General features: G+C 43.5%; 1 protein-coding gene across 1 annotated transcript in view; it reads left to right on the top strand.

The window, feature by feature from the left end:
* The window catches only part of PRDM6 (PR domain containing 6), a gene marked incomplete at its 5' end in the record, with an annotated part of 89658 nt that overhangs the window by 47786 nt on the left and 19076 nt on the right, over window positions 1-22796 (top strand). Inside the window, 2 exons of the mRNA XM_005857133.2 lie at window positions 9107-9234; window positions 12730-12854. Coding sequence (XP_005857195.1) covers window positions 9107-9234; window positions 12730-12854 — 253 coding nt within the window. The remainder of the gene's footprint in view (window positions 1-9106; window positions 9235-12729; window positions 12855-22796) is intronic.

Genomic DNA, 22796 nt, shown 5'->3' with positions numbered 1-22796 from the left:
TTTAAAAATTGATTTTAGAGAGAGAAAGAAACATCGATGTGAGAGAGAAACATTGTTCAGTTGTCTTCAGTATGCGCCCCAACCGGGGATGGAACCTGTAACCTAGGTGTGTGCTTTGTCCAGGAATCGAGCCCACAACCTTTTGGTGTACAGGACGATGCTACAACCATGTCCCTCTGCTAGGCCTTGCTTTCTTTGTGTTAAGGTGGGGACAAATGGTTTCACTCATTTTTAAAGCATTGTTTTGGGGTCTGTCTTCTCAAGCCTTGATTTGCTTGATTGGAAAGGTTAAAAGTAAAGCGGTTAGGAGACCACGGTGGTGTTCTTGCTGTCTCCCTCTCTAGCTTGGGAAGCAGTGCCCGGAACCCCTGGCTAACAGGGATCTCTGTGGATCTGATGCTCCGGCTGCCGTCCACAAGTGTGCCCCACTCCTCGTCCAGGTCCAGCGGATCACACACACAGCTCACCTACCTTGACATGTCCCTGGCTCATGTAGGAATGAGGCGCTGTAAGTTGGACCTCCTCTGGCCAGAAATGCCAGTGGTCTCAGAGGTCAGGCAACCCTGCATGATCGGTGGCATTCAGCAAGAGGTCTTTGGGGTCCTTAAGCCGTAATTAATTAGAACACTTGTAATAACTACCTGTTAGTTCCGGGGATGCTCCCGGAATGCTCTTAAAGGTGTGGTGGGAGCTTGTGTCTTGTGGATGACATTTTTATAACGCTGTATTAACTGAAGACCGATTGAAATTTAGGTAATGGAAAATGTAGGACTGAAGAAATGCTTCTTGACTATTTTCTAGGAAGGATTCACATTCATCCAGTAGTTTAAATGTTTTGTCTTATTTTTTGATAGACTCATTTGGGAAATAAAAACATAAATTAGAATGACTGGTTTTCTCCTACACCTCCCTGATGTCATCCCCAATTTTTTTCTCCTCTCCCTCTCAACAGAAGTTGATTTCCTGGTATATACAAAGCCTTGTGTAAGGTAGCTGTGGATAAATTTAAAAAATATTCGAAATGCATTTCTGCTTTCATTGAGCTTACAAACTGGTAACTTTAGCAACAGGGAGTTTGCCTACGCTGTGCATATTACCCTGTGGTCAGTGTCCCCGAGCAGGTCAGAGATGACGCTGGGCTGACGTTTTCCGTATGGTTTAGTGATGGCCCAAAGGACAGCTAATGCTCTTTGGGCGCTTACTGTGTGCCCAGTGCCCGTCGAGTCCTTCATATGTACTAGCTCATGCCTATCAGTCCTTTGACCGCCATTAGCCCCACTCTTTTTCAAAGACTGTCTAGCTTCCTCAAGAAATTACGTACCTGCCCAAACTCACACGGCCACCTGAGGTGCAGCCACGATTGTAACTCACAGGGAGGGGAGCTGACACCCACATGCGTGCTCTTAACCTCTGTGCTCTATCCTCTCCGTTCACTTCCCTCACGTGTTTTCACGGGTGATGCTTAAGAAGTTGTCACTAACAACCACACTATTAAAAGTAAAATCTTTTTATTTAGCAACAGAGGTATTCCGGTTTTAACCTTTCACCGTCAAAACAATGCTGTGGCTCACTGCTCTCCACAGGCCACAGTGTATTGCACCTCCCGACACAGAGGAACCTCACAGGGAAACATTGTTATCCATCGTGGCAAACAGGATATTTTCCCATTGAGTTTCTCAGATTACTAATACACTCGATTATTGAAACCCTAATTTTCTGAATTTTACAGAAAGGCGGAGCCCTATAAAGGCATGGGGTGGAGAATAGGGGGAAGAAGTCTGAGAAACCATCTTTGTATCTGTTCCTCCCCAGATCCTCCATGTGCAGTGAGAGGATCCCAAACAGCGCTGGGTCCTCAGGTCTAAACCGGAAAACCCCCAGAGTCCTCTCTCTCCTCAGCCGGTTTCTGTGGTAATTGTTTAAGACATTTTAATCCTCTTATGAAATTCACCCTTGCATTTCATAGAATTATAAGAAGTTAGATTCAAGGAGGATGTCATATTCTCCTAAAAAAAAGCCCTGGTTGTGAGCTCTTACTAGTAGAATGAAGTTTTAATTGCCTTTAGTGGTGATTTCTTCACAAGCTTGGAATAAAATCTGAGCTCTCTAAGAAGCTGAAGGATTATTGTGGAGACTCAGTTCAGTTCACTTCAGCATGCTTTGAGTTCCTCTTACATGCTGGGCCCTGTGTTAGATGTTTGGGCATAAAATATGCTCCCTCGTGTTAGCTGCTCAGCAGAAGCTGAAGGAGGCTGGCATTTTAGCACAAGACCCAATGCTGGTGTCTGGGGCCTCGGCACAGGGGCATCCAACGCGTGGAACCATCAGAGAGGGACCCTGGGACACCTTCCTGCTCATTTGGGAAATAAAAACATAAATTAGAATGACTGGTTTTCTCCTACACCTCCCTGATGTCATCCCCAATTTTTTTCTCCTCTCCCTCTCAACAGAAGTTGACTAATTATTTTCATATAAAACCTTTTTTTTTTTCTCATGCCAACATTCAGGCACCCAGGTTCTGGGAGGAACAGATTACTGTTTTAGTTACAATTCAAGTTCCTTTCATTAAGAGCAGTGACTCTCTTCTGGGTGTTTGCAGGGTTGCATGAGCTGAGGGCGGCCTCAGCACCCTTCCGATGGGAAGGCAGAGGGATGGAGGGTGTGAGGACGCCTGGAGACTGGGCCCCATTCAGCCACTGACTGGTAGTACTCTGGCTTTGTCTCAGTCACCAACTTTTGGATCCCACATTTCCTTATGTGTAAGCCAAGGAGGTTGGAACAGATGGTTGACAAAACCGGAAAACCCCCAGAGTCCTCTCTCTCCTCAGCCAAGGAGGTTGGAACAGATGGTCTGCGAGGTCCTTTCCAAATCTGATTTTCCGAGGCTCTAATTGTGGCCAAGGCACTCAGTGTTCTAGCGGAAGAACTGGTGACTGACCTCTTCATGGAGGTCTACCTGCTGGAGGAAGTGTGCTGCCTGTGGTTTTCAAACAGGGTCCCTCAGTTCACTGCAGGCCCCTGGTGAGGCCCCAGGAGCCGCCTCAGAGAGCAAGGGTGAGGTTCGTTCGCCGAGCTGGCGGTGTGTTCCTGGTGGACTTGCTTTTTATCCATTTTTATAGTGGACCAGGAAACTTTCTTTCTGTTTTTTTAGTGGACCAGGGCAACTTTTCATGTTTTTAGAGTGGAATTGCATTTTAGACTTCTTTGCATTAAAAAGGATCCCTTGCTTAAAAAGATCATTGAAAGCCTGTGCTGGTAAAAATGAAAGAAATGCATGCTTTTCTCTGCCCTCCCGCTCCCTGGAAAACAAGCACAGAAAGCCGGCTCTCAGTCAGAGGATGGCTTCGGGCAGCACAGGAGTGATGAATGTTCACAGTGTTTCCAAGCTATCAGTTCAAACGGTTTCCCTGGAAAGTGGCCCTGCTGTACCAGACTCATTCAGGGGAGCAGTAATTCCTTTACAGCTGGGATTACACACTTAGATACTGAAAGAGGCCAAGCAGGTAAGTGAATTACTGAGGAAGCATGTAAGACTATAAGGAGTGGTAGGGACTATGGAAAACTAGAAAAGCACATGGCCAATCTAAAGGGACCACTTTTGCCCCAGCCAATGTTCTCAGTGGTTAGAGCTTTAGCCCACACACCAAAGGGTCTCAGGTTTGATTCCTGGTCAAGGACATGTATCTGGGTTGCAGGTTCCATCCCCGGCCCTGGTTGGGAGGCAGCCAATCAATGTGCTTCTTTCACATCTCTCTCTCTCTCCATTTGTCCCTCCCTCTCTCCCTTCCTCCTTTCCACTCTGTCTAAAAATCACTGGGGAAAAAAATATCCTTGGGTGAGGATTAACAACAACAACAAAAAACTAAAGAGTCCACTTACTTTTTCTCAGCTTCAGTGGATGATTACCAGACAATGGGCAGGTGCCCATATTTTTATTTTTTTTTCTCTCTCAAGAAAATAGGTAAAATTTTCAAAAATGTTAAATATATATGCATTTTTATTGACAGTATTACAGATGTCAACAATACATTTTCCCCTTCTTTAGTCTCCTCTGCCCAGCCCCTCCTTGCACCCCTGCCCACCCCCCATCTTCACCACCCTATTGCCCGTGTCCATGGGCTATGATACAAGTGGAGGAAAAGCAGTGTTGGTCAATTGCCCAAATTCAGCCTGGGAGCCACTAGTCAGCAGATCTGACTTTAGAGAAACAGATTGCTCAGAGGCACCAACATACACGAATTCTTATCATTCAAAAGATGGTTTTCTTGCTATTATATTAAAATAGGCCCAAGTCGGTCTCTGGCTCACACTGTCTGTATGATTATTATTATTGTTAATGTAAGTTGGCAGCATTTATAAATGACAGAGCCATGGACAGGCCACTCATAACCAGGGTTTATAAGATACAATGTTGGTGCATTTTTTGCTCATGCTGTTCTCATTTAAAGTAGATTCTTGTTCTAGGAAAATAAGATCGTGGGAAAGAGTGGTGCTTCCTAATATCCAGGATTGTAATAAAACACGTCTTTTGCCTGGTGGTTTTCAGTTAATGCCACACATGGTTTGTAATGAGGGAGAATTTGTGATTGTTATTTCAACCACATATGTTACATCCCAATAAGTATGATTGAATTGAAAACTTTAAAAATCCCCTTAACTTGGTAAAAATTATCTCTTTTCCCTTATGTTTCTGCTCCCATTGATACAAGATAAAAGAGAAAGTACAGACCCAAAACAGTGGCTTTCTAGTATCAACAGCAACAATCACAAAAGAAACCAGTGATTGATAATGTAGTGATATGTATTACAACTATTTTTCCCAGGAGCATAATACAGGTATAGTTTTTAATCTTGAGTAAAATAGCTTCTTTATTTTAACAACACATGCAAAAACTAATCTACAAAGAAAGAAATGGCTAGGTTTTCTTTTGATTTACTTTTCTCTCCTTGATTTTTTTTTTGGGAAGAACACACACCAAAAAGCAGGAAGTATAATATAGAAAGCCAATATACAGGCCACCAAAAAAGTAAGTTGTTAACACTTGTCCAAATTTGCTCAGGAATTTTTTATTTTTATTTTTTAGGAAAAATGAAGCATTGCAGATAAAGTGTTACTTCCCTTTACTCTACTCTCTTCTTTCCAATAAGCCAGTAGTATGAGGACGTTATCAGGAATCCTTCCAGTGTGCCTTTTCAGAATTTTACAATATGTATGTAGACAGACAGATAGATACATCGCCATATGTATATCACAATAAACACTATTATAAGGTAGGCTATTAATGTTATTTTGTACATTTTGAAATGTTAACAAATGGTATTATATGCCACCTGATTTTCTCAGTCAAGGTATATTTTTTGGTATTTATCTATATGAACTGGATCTTAATATATACAGATCTAGTTCAGCCATTTTAAGTTCTTTATACTATTGCGTTGAATAAGTAAGCCACTATTTATTCTTCTGATGATACTCATCATTCACTATTATGAACAGTGCAACAGAGAATGCCCTTGAACTTGTCTCCTCAGGCACATGTATCAGAGTTTCATTGGAGTAACTTTCTAGATGTGAAATTGTTGAGTCATTTTCAACTCAAAATTTTGGTTGTTTATGTTCATTCAGGATAAAATCCAGTTTTCATCAAAACTGTGCTGAAGTCAAGCATTCTTTCAGAACAGATCTTTCCCTAATCTAAATCTAAATCTAACTCTTTGCCTTCATTCTCACTATTTGAATGAATAAAATTTCTCACCTTTCACACATACATAGGTCCTAAGGGGATTGTCTAAACACTTTGTATATGGCTTCTAATATTTTTCTGCTTATTTAAATCTTCTGAAAGGTAATAAATACAAAATAACTCTTGGTTTTGGCATTAATTTGTCTCCTTAAAATTCTTACACTTTTACACCTATTCAGTATTGAACTTCAAATTTTCCTTTAGTGTCACACAAATGTAGATGTTAATGCAACCTTGAAGAGCTTCCTGAACTTGAAATTGTTGCTGCTACTCTAGACTGAAACCAGTTGGAACATTTCCCCTTTCACGTAGGAGGCAGAACATCAGCCCCTTTCTGGTACAGTAGATGGGTAAGGCACAGTGTCCTTGTATGCTTTAGTTACATGCAGAATTTTACCCCCTTCTTCTTTTTTTTTTTAAAACTGAGCTCTTCAATGGAAACAAAGTTGAGCTGGTGATGGAGAATAATGATAGGGCCCAAATTAGTACCTAGAACCTGTTTGAGACGTCGTCCTTAATTCCCATTTAGCACTCACATTTGGGTGTTTTCCCAATGTTATTCTCCTTTAACTAGAGGAATGAACAGAAATAGGCATCGGTGCCTTCTGGTCCATTGTTTCTCTTTTAAGTTTAAATGTTAACTCAACAGATATGGCCCAAGATTATCTTGAGCCCAATGCAGAAGCACACATGTTTGGCCTCTCTGCATAACTGATAGGAGGTGCTGGCCGCAGGAGCAGGATGAGCTCCCCACCTACTGTGAATAAACTTTGTTATGACTTGACGTTTTATGACATTTATGAAGCTTTTTATTTGGGGGAGAGTTGGGTGATATGGACGTCATCAGGTTTGTGTTCCGAAAGATCACTCTGGCTACATTTAGAGAAGAGGTGGAGGAAGCCTGGAGAAGCTGTAGAGAGATCAGTTAAGAGACTATTGCAATACTTCTGTGAGCAAGGAGGCTAACTGGGGAGGGAGAGATGGATGCACCTGAAAAGTTTAAGAGGCAAATCCAACCGGCTTTGGTGATAGCTGGGCTCTGGGGGCTGAGGGCAGGAAGAGGATCAATCAAGATCAAATGAGTTTCCTCAACTCTGATTGGCTGAATGATTATGGGCTCTAATTAGGTGTACGGGATTTTCATCACAGCTTCCTGTGAAATAGTTTAATATCAGTATTAGCTGAAGCTAGGGAGGCTCAACCTCACGCCATGTTCTACATTGTGTGATATTTGTAAGAAGTCTGACCAAGCAGCTGTCTACTTTTCTTCAAGGCAAGTAGCAGTTTCATTGGACAGACAAAAGTTGTAGGATTCCTGTAGTCACAATATGCTTAATTTAAGGAAATTAATGTTGAAACAAGAGTGTAGGAGGAAACACTTTTTATGCTGTACTTATATGCAAGACTGATTGGCTAGTGTCTGGTGTTCAGATGAGCTAACACAGAAGGTAGCATCCACTACATATAAATGTTGAGAGTTTTCCTTGCTAGGACATTGGCTAGAAGCACAAAGGAGAATTGCATTTCTCAAAATGCTTCATAATTATTTTCACCAGCAGTTCTCTTGGAAGGCTTGTTTGTTCATGGGGAAAGGACAGGGCAGAGGGCTGGGCCATCAACATTTTTGGCTCCGTAATAGATAAACAGTGGCGTTTAAGGAACTGATGGCCTTGTTCAGTGTTCATGGGCTGTCAACAGCAGGCTTGGGGTTGAGACCTTCAATCTTTGAACCAGCTTCTTAAAACAAAATCAAAACAAACCAAAACAAAAACAATAAAATAACTACAGTGCCATCTAACCTAAATACCAAGTCTGTCGTCAGATTGCTCATGCAGCAGATGTATCCACCACCCCGAAATGATTCCATTCTCTGCCAGCATCCCCAAACCAGGAATTTAAAGAAGTTATTAATCTAAAATATAATGTAATGATTTATTCATTCTTCTTGGCTATAATGATTATCAGCTGGGACCACTCTGGCATCTGATGCCATCATAACTTCTCAAACAATTGTCTTTATTAGATTGGTGTCTATCTTTTATTTGTGGGGGTTAGTGGAAAGGTTGGGGTGGAAAACTGAGTTCAAGAAAAGAAAAAAAACAGCTGTTTTAAAGTGGTGATTAAAAAAGGGGGGGTGCTGTCATCACTAAGCCCTTTGGCCCCCACAATAGAAATACTGGGCTAAATTAATGTGAATGACCATAGTAATTTTAAGACCTAAATGTAACCAGTGAGGCTCTCTGTAAGACTTATTCTCTATGACTGTTTAGGAAGAAGTGTAAAGCTGATTATCAAGAGTAAAAGACATGATTTCTTAGGATGCTCTGGGCAGATCCCACCACTGATTTTATTGGAAAAGGTCCAGTTTCACAATGGTCCTTCTGAGAATTGTACCACTTCCTGGATTCTCCTTGGACAGGGAATGACCTAGAATTGCTGTCCATATGTAACCCCTGATCTCCCGCTCCTGTAGAGACCACATCCTCCCAGGTGCCCAGGGCTGACCTGGCTCCTGGAAGCTGCCTGCCTCTGCTGTCGGCACTGACTCCACCTGTGCCTGGCTGGCTACTTGTTTTGCAAAAGACCTTTTTGTCCCATGCTGATTGCCTGGCTTGAAGCAGATTTCATTTCTTTGAATGCAGTGTTGAAAGAAAATCTGTTTGAGATGACCCAAGGCAATTGTTACTAGACCAACCTCAGTTATGACATTTGAATCCATAGAAAACAGTATATTTTTCCTTTTCGAGGGTCTCTCTTTTTTGATGACTCCTCTCCTAATAGTTTCAGGCCCGGACAGTTGCAGTCCTACATCTTCTTCGAGGTGAGAGTCCATTTATTTCATCCACATCAGAGTCTGTTTGACCAGGGCTGGTACAGCTCCATCACTCTCCACCTGCCTCCTGTCGGGTGTCGCCCAGCTTGCAGGGCAGACGATTGCTGCCTCCGAATGCCTTCGGACAGTTGTGTGCTGGAGCCTGGAGGCCTGCAGTGTGGATGTTCCGGCCGTGTCCGTGTGGCCTCTCCTTTCAGCTGGCTTTGTTTATCCAGCAGCTCATTACTTAAGAGAAGCCTGTCAAAATAGGTTAAATATCCTTTGGGAAACATGGTCCCTCACATCCTTGAGATACCACAAATATGTTTAATACAGGGAAGATTGGCTTGATAAGAAGAGTGTGATTGACTTGCATCACTGAAAAATATTTCCCTGTTATTCCGGTTGAGTTTCCATGAGCATCAATAAGCACTAGCAAAGCGAAGGACAATAAATTTCTGCAGCCGACACATAAAGACACCAAGGGAAGCAGGGAAAATGATTGCTGATGATTCATTCTAACTACTTGACCTTCTGACCTCTTCTCTAGATATATGACCAAGATGGGACACTACAGCACTTTATTGATGGTGGGGAACCTAGTAAGTCGAGCTGGATGAGGTATATCCGATGTGCAAGGCACTGCGGAGAGCAGAATCTAACAGTAGTTCAGTACAGGTAAAGTATACCTCGATTTCCCACTTACGGAGCGGAAGCCCTTGGGCTTGCATATACGAATTCAGGCTTGCTGCTAGTTTTGAAACAATTCTGCAGGGCTTTTTGCAGGACCTCTGCAAGGACTGGCAGAAATTATTTATTTATTGCTAGGTTTCTGAAACCTTAGTTCTTGCAACAGTAATTGCATGAGAATTCAGGAATAAAGATCCTAGTAGAAGGCCTCTTTCACTCAGTGCACGTGGTACAGTCATTTCCACATCCTCACCTGAACTTCCACGTTGGCTGGATGAGCCCAGCACACCCGCTGATGGGCACACACAGAGACGTGCAGATCCAGCCCCAGACCCCTCGCTTTCAGTCGCCTTCAGGCCTTCTCCCCGGAGGAACAGTTTCATTTGCACAAAGGCCTGGGAAACCAAGGTCCCTCAGCCTTCCCAAGGCTGCTTTTCCAAACCCGTTCTGCTCAGCAGCAGCACCTGAGCCAGAGTGACCTCTCCTGAGCCCTGGAAAGGTGCCAGCCCGTTGGACTTTGGTCCTTGGACAATTCAGAATATGTTTCAGGAGGTGAGGCGGTTCCAGAGCTCAGGGAAGCCCCTGCTTTCCGAGCTGTTTGCCCAAAGACAAGGTGGAGCCACCCCCATTTCTCAGAGTCTCACAGGGGAGCCTCTGGGGTGGGGTGGGGGAGGGGAGGCTGAGAAGCAGATGCTGAGCCACATCTGCTCAGTGCACCTGTTGGTCAAGCTTCCCCGTTTAGTGCTAAAGAAGGCTGGCGTGGAGACAAGCGATCACATAGGAAAAAAGCCCTACCACTAAGCCTTCTTTTCTCAAAATTCCCTCGAAAACATGTGCCATATAAATACATGACCTCAGTTATAAACAGCCATGCTCCCTTTAGAATCAGAAGCAACTGTTTAACTTTATTAGGCACCATTGACACATCAAAGCAAGAGGCCCTGAGCTCGGCAACTTGGAGTTCTGCCTGTGGCTCTTTATTTTCCTTTCCCTTTTTTTTTTTTTAAATGAAACCTTTAAAAAAGAGAGAAAGAGCTTTATGCCCCGTATAGGTTAAAGGCTGCACCGCTCTGGCTTGCTCTCTGAAGGTCTCCAACCCAAAGGAGCGTGTTGGGGCAGCGTGCGACGCTGCACTGCCTTGGTTTCCTGTGCAGTTATGTGTCATGAAATAATGGTCACACGTAACAGCGCACGGCAGTAGTTCCTTACCCTGCTGTGTCCAGGCCTGGCCCACCTTTATTGAGGCTGAATTTCTGTGATGAAGGTTTTATGAAACTCGCAGCTAGAAAATTAGTAAAGATTGCGCTTGTCCATTCAGCAAGAGATAGCTTGGCTGGGCCTGTAATGAGCGCTCAGGGAGCTCTTGAGGCAAAGTCGGGATCCGGGCGAACGAGAAAGCCCGGAGAGGAAGGTGGGCATGAGTAAGTCATTACCTAGCTGTCAATAGTAAGTGGATTTTATAGCTCCCCTTTCTTGAGGGCGCTTAAACTCCCAAGTTCTCTCTGCCGTGCCGATCTGTTTTCGATTACTTCAGATCTTTATAAAATGAGCTACAAAAACACAATTTAAAAAAAAAGAAACACTGGCATCCATCACCAGTGACCACGTCCAAGAGTAAGAAAATAGAAAAGTTGGACCCTGAAGAGCCAGCCTAATTTTTATTGTACATGAATGTCCTCTTCACAGAAAGTCAGCTGGTTTAGATTCGTTCTGTTATGATTTGTAATATCTAAATGGAATTTTCTTCAAAGCGCCCTTGATTGATTGACCCTGAGCTGAACGTTTTGTTTTTATTTTGAGGCTGACAATAATGTTTGTTGGCATGTGCTCTGCTTCAACTGTGTGGGGACGCCACGGAGCTATCTTTATGAGTCATCCAACCACAATACTAAATACATGTCAGCAAAGGAAATATTATCTGAAAAGGGAAAAATCCCTTTGATGTGCTTCAGCATGCAGAGATTTCTGCGAGTTTTGGAAGCTCTGCCCGCTTGTAAGGAACGGTGTACGCTTACACTTTTTTTCCCCCCTCCCCTTTCGGCCGACTCCATGCCTCCGAGGACCACCCATCGCTCGAAAACAGTTCTGCTCTTTCAGCGGCAAAGTGTGTCATTTGGTTTTAGCACATTCATTTGCCGGGCGCTGTGTTTATATTAAGGGAAGCCAAACCGAGAGATGAAATGTTACAAGGGTGAAGTACAAAGTAGACTCAATTTTTCTCAAGTTAGGAGATGCCAGTGATTTATAGCTCGGCTCCAATTTTGATTTTTTTTTTATGTAGCAGTGGAAAGAATTAATAAAATGCACAGCGCTCGGGGATGCAGAGGGAGGAAGGGTAGTGAGGGCCGGACAACTGGCTGGAGTTTTTGTCAGATATTCATAGAATGTTGGGGAAAAACATTCTGCTTAGCTAGCAGTGCCCTCGTGAGACAGAATGGCAGCAAGTAAGGAAAATAACAAGATAAATGAAATTTTTGCAGCTGCAAGTAAAATATTGAGAATCTGCACTTTTTTATTGATCTTTATGATCCTATTGCCAAGAGCCACTTTGTGGTGACAAAATATGTTGACAAGTGCATATCTCACTGCTATGAAAAATGTGGTGAAGGATTCGCCTTCTGTCTGCAGTGTTGTACAAGGAACAAATTGCCTGCTACAGCCCATTCCTTACAGAGAGGCTACAGTGAAGGCCCACCAACCCTCAACGCTTTTATCTGGAACTGGAGGCTAATATTTGCAGCAATTCTTCATTGAGAAAACCAGTTGCGGTCTCATTTTTTAAAAAAATCTGTAGATTTTTCTTTGCAGTACCAAAGCTGTGTAAAATAATGTTTCTTTCTTGGTACCTTCACTCTATCATTTCAGAGTGTAATCTTTCCACCTGAGTCAAGTGCTTCTCTAGTACTTATCGAATGGCCATCCATTTCACAGAAGAGGGGGTTTCTCTTCCCCTGTATCTAACTTTAGAAGGAAGGCGATGGGAGGGGGACTTTTATTTCTCTCAATCCTTACATCACAGAGCTGTTTAATTTTATTACAAATTTGTGAACTCCCAATGCCAAGTTGCAAGAATACACGTAATGCTTTTCCTTCAAATAAGAAATCAATAGTGTTAATTTATATACAAGGTTGAGGCACCAGTGTCTGCAATTTGCCAAGAGAGAGAATTTTCTCATCAGTGTGAGATGGAATTCTTTTTTAAAAAATGAACCCTTTCTTTTTGCTGTCTCCTGGGCCAAATATCAGTCTCCTCAGCCAAGACGCTGTAGGAAGGGACCCTATGGAAATAAACTCTGAGCTGTTTATCATACTGGGTTACAGGCTTTCATTGGCTGCTGGGAACAATAAGGTGGGTGCTGATTTTATTGCAAGCATTAACTGTGTAGGTGGAGATGGGCAGAAGTTTTTGGGGGCAATGAGAATGTGATGGGGGCACATGAGTGCTACATGTTACTAAGCTGGGTTTTCTTTTGTTTTGAATAGGTCGAATATATTCTACCGAGCCTGTATAGATATCCCCAGGGGCACCGAGCTTCTGGTGTGGTACAATGACAGCTATACGTCTTTCTTTGGGATCCCCTTACAATGCATTGCCCAGGATGAAAACTGTAAGAATTTATTTTAGCTCTGAATTTACACCTCAAAATCCCTATTGTAAAGCTGACGTTTTAGAGTGTTGTTTGAAACTCCTGAAACATGCGGTTCACTCTGCTATATGACACAAACGTGCACGGTCTGTTCCATCACTTTCTTTTCCCTGTGTGTCCTTGGCTTTTTCGCAGGGCATCTTGCCTTATACAGGGCAATCCTTCTGTGCCTGTTAACAATGTCAAAACGTATGTCAGAGTTTCACATAATCGCCGGCAGCAATGTTCGGGCAGCTGGGAGTTACTGTGTGTCTGGTTCTGTGCTTGCCACCTTGCAGGGGACCTTGTAAGGTACAACTTCTGCTCCTAAGGTGACGTGCAGTCCTGCTGCATCACCTTCCCTGCAGAAATGAGAGAATGAGAAAGCAAGGCCCGCTCAGCAGGACTAGCACCTCACCAGTCCATGGCGTGTGCTTTCTCCTAAGTGGTCACTGCAAGGAGAAATGATGGTAAAAATTGTAGACCTATGACTGAGGAATGTGTGTCCCTCTACATTTCTTAGCCTGAATGAACCATGTAATGTTCTTCTATCCTTCTTGCCAGGGCAGCCATTATCTTCTTAAAAAGAATCTAATATCTAAGCAAATGCAAACTTGCAGCAATTTCCACTTAAACTTTATATCGGTGCTTTATCAATTCTTTGGAAAATATTTTAAGGTGATTTTCAGTATTTGAAACAGAATTGGGTAATTCTGATTACCTTCAGTGAGAAACACTGGTTTCAATGATGCTATTTTCTTTCTTGTCCCAAAATTGACTAATCTGTGAACTGATCCTTTGGGATTATGCAACAGAAAAAGAAGCCAAGAGAATAGATCTATTCAAGAAACTTTATTTTGAAAACAAGTTTTATGTTACTTTATCCTTCTCCACTTAACTTTCTCTCTCACCCACACAAACGCCCCCCCCCCCAAAAATGTTCACATTACTACTGAACAAAATGCTGATGATCAGGTATTTCTTTTCCATGTTGCCTTTATTTTCTTTGTGAAAAATAGAATCCTCAGAAGGCGTATTACTATCAACATTCCTTTTCTACTTGAACCCAAAACCAATCTCAAATCAAAACATGAATCTTTGGACATATAGTACATTCCTCCGTCTTCCCAAGTTTCCATTGGAAAGTTTCTTTCCTGCAGTGATACCCCAGTTTGAAGGAGTGTGTGTTTGCATAAAAGAAAATCTCAGTGTTGGACATGAGTGTGTGGTTGGTGTTAGAGGCAGATAGGGGCATGGAGGCCAGTACGCTCTCTCATCCCAGAATGGCCCCAGCTTCCCTAGCACTAGCTCTAGGTCCCTGGACAGAAAAAGCACCAGTATCAGGCCCCCAAACCCCCACCCTGACCCAACCTGCTGGCATGGGCTTGTCTGTACGTAGAGCCTTGACATAACCTCACTTTCTGAAATACCGCATTTGATCCAAAAGGATTCCAGAAGTCCTTTAATAAAACCTGCTACAAACTCTGAAGATGTTATTATGATATGTGTGTTGAAGATTATCTGGGAATAAACAGCAAAGCCTAGAGTTCTAAAGTACATAGCCCCATAGTCCAACTAGCCATTTGTTTGCTCATTCGTTCATTCATTCATTGTTCAGATATTTACTGAACACCTACTATAGGCCAGTGTCTTTGCTAGGTGCTGCAAATACAGCAGTGGACAAAATAGACAAGAATTCCTGCCTTCATGGAATGTTCCTTCCTGTGGAGGGAGACAGATTATGAACAAATAAAGGAGTTAATAAATAGTTTGTCAGGTGGTGATAAGTGTTGTAAAGATAACAAGACAGAGAAGGGGCAAGGAGTGCCAGGAGTTGGGAATCACAGTTTTAGAGAGTGATCAGGGTGGTTCCTACTGGAAATGTGACCTTTGGGATGAGACGTAAGGAGGTGAAAGGACAAGTGTTACTGGGGAGAAGAGTGTTCCAAGGCAGGCTGTCCAAGAGCGCAAGACCCCAAGATAGGACTGTTCCTGGCTTGTTGGAAGAGCATCACAGAGGTTGGTGTAGATGTTTGGGAGTGAGAGAGATAGAGAGAAGTTAACTTAGGTATTGGGGGGAGGTGGGGCTTGTAGGGCCAGGAGGCCACTGTCTGGGCCCTGTATTTTACTGTGTAGGCCATTGCAGAGTTCTGAGCAGAAGAGTGATACGATCTGACTGAGGTTGTAACAGGATGACTCTGGCTACTGCGTGGAGACAGTGAGGGGTGAGGGTGGAGCAGGAATTCAGGGGAGAGATGATGTAGTGTGGAGCAGTGTAGACGTGGTGGAGGTGGTGAGAAGTGGCTGGATTCTGGATATATTTCTATTTGTTTGTTTTTTGTTTGTTAATCCTCACCCGAGGATATTTTTCCATTGTTTTTTTTTTTATTTTTTAGAGAGAGTGGAAGGGAGCGGGGGAGAGAAAGTGAAACATAGATGTGAGTGAGACATATCGCGTTGGTGCCTCCCGCTCATGCCCCGACCAGGACCAGGGATCAAACCTGCAATCCAGGATTGACCCGGGTTCAATTCCTGGTCAACTTCTTGACCAGGAATTGAACCTGCAACCTTTTGGTCCTTGAGCCAACAACACTTGCTGACACCTTGGATGCTGAGTAAGAGAGAAAGGAGTCAAGACAATTCCAAGGCTTTGATCTGAGCCACTGGAAGGATGGAATGGCCATTGACTGAGTTATTTAGTTAGAAAGGAAAAGTACCATGGAACGATGACTTAGGGGATGCATTTCTTACACTTGACATGGATCTTTGGGGTGGAAGTCACACATCTACAACATTGCTTCCGCTTCATGGCTTTGTTACACGATGAGAGAGACTTAGAGGTTGGGCTGGAGGATTCCTGTGTACTGTTCACAGCCACCTGAAAATCGGTGTCTGAGAGCATACCTTGTGGCCTTCAGATTCAATACCATCAAAAAATGTACTTTCTGGAAACACCATTTGCTTTGCTTTTCAGTTCTTCCTTCTCCTAGAGTCCAACCCGGATGAAGCTTTGCTGACTAGAGTATTGAATAAACTCTACCAGGGCATATGTTTTATCATTTAGCACCTGAAATCCTCGGAAGAAAATCCACAAAACCACAGCAGCTTGAAGTATTGTGGATTCAGTAGGTAAACTAAGCAGCTCTTTTGGGTCGAGTTTAAGCTCTAACTGAGGGAGGAGGGAACTTTAAAAGGAATTAAGTCACTGACTAAAATGCTCAACAGTGACAATCCCCTTTCCCCCTAAGGGTATTATAGGAATTTTATTTCAGTTCCTGTCTCATATAGCTGTCATGTGACTGGCCACCCAAGATACCAGCAGAAAGCTGCATCAGAGAGTGTGGGGGAGATAGATATATGACTTTGACTCCAACTCGAATGTGGATTCTCATTCCATGTGACTCAGTGAGGGACCTGAGAATGCTTATACTGAGGACTCCTTATTCTGTCCTGAGAAAATACTCTGTGTGATTTAAAAGCACAGATGTGGGGAAATGCCTGGGCAGGTAATGTGACAGATCAGCTTCCTCAGCACTGAGAAATTTAATCTCAACTGGATCAGCAAACATAAGAATTTTTATTTTGAGTTAGTCACAAAATAAATGAAGGGCCTTAAAAAATGCTTCTTGCCCTGACGGGGTAACTCGGTTCGGTTAAGGCATTGTCCCTATATGCCAAGGTTGCGGGTGCAATCCCAGTCAGGGCACATACAAGAACCAAGCAATGAATGCATAAATAAGTGGAAAAACATATCGATGTTTCTCTCTCTGTCCCTCTTCCTCCCCTTCCTCTCTCTCCAAAATCAATTTAAAGAACTGTTCTTAACAAAAGCTTCTTGCGATCAAAAACTTACTTGACAAAATGCCTCCACAGAGCCTCCTCATAGTGCTGTGCACACAGCACACAATTAATACATGCTCACTGGATAAATATGGAGAATCTGATTGCCATTAAATATCTGGGGATTAAATATTTCAGCCAGATTTTTCTTTGTTAATGAAATTGATATTTGGCCCAAGACATTAAAGGAAAATATGATTTTGCTCAGTGAATAGTACTGGTTAAGCACTTTCATTTACAAAAATATCATTTTCTTCCCATGGTTCTTTCAACATGGAAAGTACACATTTCCTATGGAGCGTGTGCGGTGGGTTCAGGCTCGAGTAACCGCCCCCCTGGCAGTGGCCGTGAAGCCGTGGGGCACACGCACTGCCTGGACAAGCCACTGAAAGCCGCCTCGCCTCAAAGAGAAGGCAGCGTTTCACACAGGCACCTGGGTTCTGGAAGCAATCCCGTGTTATTTTCTTTTTAAAAAGCCATCGTTTTAAATGTAACAGAGCTCCAACAAGAGAGCCACTGCATGGACTGTGGGCCCTTCAGGAGAGCCTGAAGGAACGCCTATGTCGACAGATTGCATCCGCGAGAAGGAGCGAGGTGCCCCAAGTTTCCAGTGGGGATTAGCTCCTGCAGAGTGTAAAGACCATGGCGTGTTCATATTCATTTCAGAGGAAATTAAAAAAAAAACCCTGGGAATAAATGTCAAACAAGTCTTCCTGCTGCTTTCCCTGCCTCGGCCGATGAAGCTGAGGTAGCAGAATGTGAAACTTGAGGGCAACGCGGGAGTTGCCAGCATTGGAGTGAACTCTGCCTCCGGGAGGCTGGCCTTTGTCTTTTGATTTTAAAGAGCAGAAAGTAAAAAGGGGCACCCCTGTGTAGTGCTCCCCACCCTCTCTATCCCTCCAATAATGAAAAACCTCGGCCCCGGGATAAAGAAGGTCCTACTTAAGCTTTATATCCATGAACGTGGAGGAGATTGCAGTATAGTCCCATCCAACAAGAACATCTGTGCAAGGGCCCAAGGGAAGCATGGTGATGGGTACACACACGCAGACCCTCTCCTTACGGACTCAGTCTAGGACAGTGATGGCGAACCTTTTGAGCTCGGCGTGTCAGCGTTTTGAAAAACCCTAACTTAACTCTGGTGCCGTGTCACATTAGAAATTTTTTTGATATTTGCAACCATAGTAAAACAAAGATTTATATTTTTGATATTTGTGGGCAAACTACGGCCCGCGGGCCGGATCCGGCCTGGTTGGAATGAATAAAACTAAAAAAAAAAAAACCGTACCCTTTTTTTTAATGATGTTTACTTTGAATTTATATTAGTTCACACAAACACTCCATCCATGCTTTTGTTCCGGCCCTCCGGTCCAGTTTAAGAACCCATTGTGGCCCTCGAGTCAAAAAGTTTGCCCACCCCTGGTAGTGGGAGAAATCACCAAGTCCAGTCAAAGGGTTAAGTACTGGGACGGTGACTCAGGCAGGGACTCGGGATTCCAGGGAAGTCTCCTAGCCTGGGATGGGATGGAATGAGGGTAGGGGCTGAGCTGAGTCTTTTTAAAGGAGCAAGAGTCAGTCTGGTGACATGCAGGGGACATGGCACTTCAGACAGAGGGGAGAGCATAAGTAAAAAGAGTAAAAACAGAGGAGAGGACAGCACCGTGATGGCGAACCTTTTGAGCTCGGCGTGTCAGCATTTTGAAAAACCCTAACTTAACTCTGGTGCCGTGTCACATATAGAAATTTTTTGATATTTGCAACCATAGTAAAACAAAGATTTATATTTTTGATATTTATTTTATATATTTAAATGCCATTTAACAAAGAAAAATCAACCAAAAAAATGAGTTCGCGTGTCACCTCTGACACGCATGTCATAGGTTCGCCATCACTGGTCTAGGAGAAGGCACATAAGCCCACAACTACAACACAGAACACCATGTAGCCGCCCTGTGAGCTGCCATAGCCGGGAGCCCGGGGCGTGGGTGGGTGTGTAGCTCGGTCAGTGCAGTTCCCCGAACACAGTGGGAAGCTGGAGTTGGACTCCTTACATAAGTCTGGAACTGGAAGTTACTTTTTGTACCTGAATGGGGACTAGAAAAAAGCTAACCTCAAGTCAACAGGCCAAGGACGTGTCCTTCTTGAGCCATTGGGTGAGAATAGAATACCACACTCGATAAAGCTGCCCTCGCTAAGGACTGGCGTGGCTTGGGTTGGTTCTGCCTGCCAGGTGTGGAAATCCTGGGCCAGGAAATGGATATAAAAATTGGCCCAGAAGTGGAGAATCCTGTAGGGCTATGGGACAAGCAAGGAGGGGTCACCCCGTTGGGACGCCTCTGAGTCTGCGCAGGACTCCAGCAGGTCACTCACTGAACACGCACACACACAGAGAAATGACAATGACAAGCACAAGGAATCTGCTGTCGTGGGAGGTTTGGCCTCTCAGGGGCTGCCCAGACCCCACCCTTGGCACAGGGCAAGGCACTCGTCCCCCCATTCCCCCACAGCCTTCAGGTGTGTGCGACTCCAGGAATCACCGTTAGCCTGAGGGCCACTTTCCTTGGTCATGCTCTCTTCCATAGCCCATGTCTACTGACAGTCACTGTAGGGGATATTGAAGATGGTTTCCTTGTCCCAAAGCAGGACAACTAAGGACCTTCCCGGCCCAGACCTGTTCATCTCCTTTCTCAACAGAATCCTCCTCCTCACTCCCAGGAGGTGTTGATTCAGGAGCACTCCCCAGGAAACTGCACACGAAGCTCCAAATGTCCACTTCAGAGTCTGCTTCCCAGGGAACCTGACTTAAGACAGGTACCCCCGGGCTTATGTTTCCCGTCCAGATCTCCACTGAGCCCAGACTCCTGTCCAGCGGTCTACTCTTCATCTTCACTGGCATGCCTCACAGGCGTCTCCAGCTAAGCATGTAGATCTGAACCCGTTCTCTCCCTCCCACCAACTGCCTCTCCCCCAGCTCAGTAACTCTCACTCCCACTCATCCAGTTGCCCTTCCTCACCCTTCTGTCCAGTCATCAAGTCCTGTTGGTTGTATATTCTTTATATAAAAAAAGGTATTTTATTGATTTCAGAGAGGAAGGGAGCGGGAGAGAGAGCTATAAACATCAGTGATGAGAAAGAATCATTGATCAGCTGTCTCCTGCACTAGGGATCGAGCCTACAATCTGGGCATGTGCCCTGACTGGGAATTGAACCGTGACCTCCTGGTTCATAGGTCCATGCTCAACCACTGAGCCATGCCGGCTGGGTGGTTGTATATTCTTAAATGCATTTCTTTTAGTTTCTGCTGCCCCCGCCCTGGTCAGCGTCACCACCAGCCCTGGTCTGGACTGCTGCAGTCGCCTCTTGCATGTCACAATGTCCTTTTAGGATTACAGCAGCCAAAGTGAAGTTCTGTTGCTTATTTTATTGTCTCAGCTTACTTGCTTTGTTAATAGGTATTTGGTTACATATATCAAAATCCAGAGGACCATGGGCTTATATAATTCTCCTTTCAAGAGGTCATCAATTGACAGATTCTCAGGTGTCTTTCCAAACATATTTTTTTTCTCATTCAAGCATCAAGCATATTCTCGCATTCTGTCTCTGGCTCTCACTCTGTCTCCTGCCCCTTTTTATACAAATAGTAACATACTATATACGTTGCTTTGCACCTCACTTTTTCATTTAACAATATAGAGTGATGATGCGTTTAATATATTAATCTGATGACCTCACACCATCACCCTAGCTTTACATTCTTTTTTTGGCTTGTCATTACTCATAATAAATCTCGAGTTTTTTTAGAATGATAGCCTTTGGGCCACACATAGTCTTCAGAAATATTTTGCATGGCTCACAATGTTTTACAAAATTAGAGTCAAGCATCATTAGACTGGCTCTGCCCTATTCAGTTTGCTGCAGACCCCAACGCCCTCCATTGTATCGATTTGCCTCCCATCACTTCCTTCTGTTACCTGCCCAGCCCCCACAGGCACTGGCGATTGCACTGCCTTCCTCTCCAGTCCCAGCTGCCGCCCCCTCCCCTCTTTCTCTGGCCACATCAGCCTGCTTTTGGTTTCTTCAGTGCTCCTGAGCACCTTCTCACCTCAGCACGACACACAGGCTCTATGGCAAAGCTGCCGGTGTTTCATCTCCTTGCGTTGCTTTTTCCTCTTTTCACACCTGTCTGATCTGCGTACCCTTCACGACTCACCTTCAAGGTCAGTGCCTTAGGGACGCCACCCCTCACACCACATGGATTCATCCCTTTCTTCTCTCTCGTAGAGCTGATCAAACTTGTATCGGCTGTTATATTGTTAATTCTAAAATTTATATATTTGTGACATTTTACTCTTTCCGAACCTGGAAGATGTCTTACAGTGAACGGTGACTTACAATGAATAACTTACAACTTGCTATTAGTGGAATTTTAGATTTGATGAAGCTGTGTAAATATTTGTTTGTAACAACAGCTGTTTACTGGCTGTCTCTCTCTCTGGAGTTTAAGTGGCGGGAGGCCAGGGGCCGTGGCTCTCTCGTTCCCCGTATCTGCAGTGTCAGGCATGGGATAGATGCTCAGTAACTACTTGTGGATTGAATGAATGGACAAGGGAGGAAAGCAGGACTTTGTTTTATGGATCCTGAATTTGCCTCTCAACGTTTTAATTTTCCAGGATTTGATGAGTTTATGTTCTATATCCTTACTGTACTGTATCCTTTAGGGCTCTAAGAGCTTGCCATCCTCCCATTCATCTTTGTTTTGTAGACTGAAGAGATGTTTCTTGCCATTTGTCTTCAGGTAGAAAGCACTTCATCCTCTTGGTCCCCTCAGTCAGTCATCTCTGGGCCTTTTGCAGTTGTCTGTACCGTCTTCTGTTGGGATGAGTGTTTTCTGAATTCATTCCCTATTTTTTTCCTGATAATTCCCTGCGTTTTGTTAATGCTCTCGATTGCTATAGCCAGTCAGGCTGGTATTTGGAAAGAATAATCTCTGTGTCCTTTAGGTCCTGAAAAAAGGATACTTTGTCAATCTCTGGGGTGCAAGCATTGCTACCTATATCTCAAAAAAATATTACATTTGTTTTGGGGTGTCCCAGAAAAGAAAAAATAAGACAAGAATTTCATTACACCCATTCCCACTCTTACTGCCTAAATACTACTATTACTAACATTAACACAGATCTCATAAATCTGAGATTATTATAAAAACTGGTTGAAGTTTTCCTTTATTACCATTTTGACATTGATCATTAAACTTAATAAAACTTCATTGGCCCACAAATTCTTTAGTTTAATATAAAGGTTGTGTGACCGTAGCAGTTTTTAAAAATTAATTTATTAGGTTGATTTTCAGGAGGGTAAATGAGAAGTCAGGATTTATAACCTATACTTAGAGTGTTATTTGAATTATTTCCCCCCGAAGGCATCACAGCCTTCTTCCCAACAGTGAAGCTCTGGCCGGTTTCCTGCTCGCATGCATGTTGATGACATGTTCATCCCACCGTCTTCCCACCGTGCCTTCCTTCCTGTTAAAGGGCATTTCCCAGCCCGCAGGAGCTCAGTGTTGTCTGAAAACTTGTGGGTTTCTCTGTGCTGTGTCTCTCCCAGATTAGTTATGAACGGGCTACACAAGATGAGTTCCACCCCCATCTCTGACAATGCTGCTGCTTTTATTTTTTTATTTAAAAAGTGCCAAAGTAGGAGAAAACATTGCTCCTTATTTTTCAATACCTTTTTTAAAAAAACAGTCTGTGTGCAATCAGAGATTTTTTAAAAGTCTAAAATGTATGGATAAATGTTATATTGATCATACACTTTTGCCCCAGAAGTTGAAATTGTACATAAATATTTATATATAAAAACACATACATACATAAACCTGTATGTATGTATGTGTGTATAGGTGTATATGTATTTATATGTATATATGACATGTTCATGTGAGATGTACTGGCTATAAAATGTCCTTTTTATTTTTGAAGCACAGCTTGTGAACAGAGACAGTGTAGGAGTGTGGTCAGCAAAAAAATTATCTGGAAGTCAAAAAGCTAAAGCTTCCAGCTTTGCTGTGCCAATAACTGAATGTTA

The sequence above is a fragment of the Myotis brandtii genome, unplaced genomic scaffold, assembly GCF_000412655.1.
Source record: "Myotis brandtii unplaced genomic scaffold, ASM41265v1 scaffold1076, whole genome shotgun sequence".
NCBI classification, from domain to species: domain Eukaryota; kingdom Metazoa; phylum Chordata; class Mammalia; order Chiroptera; family Vespertilionidae; genus Myotis; species Myotis brandtii.
This window is presented reverse-complemented; position numbering and strand designations above follow the sequence as displayed.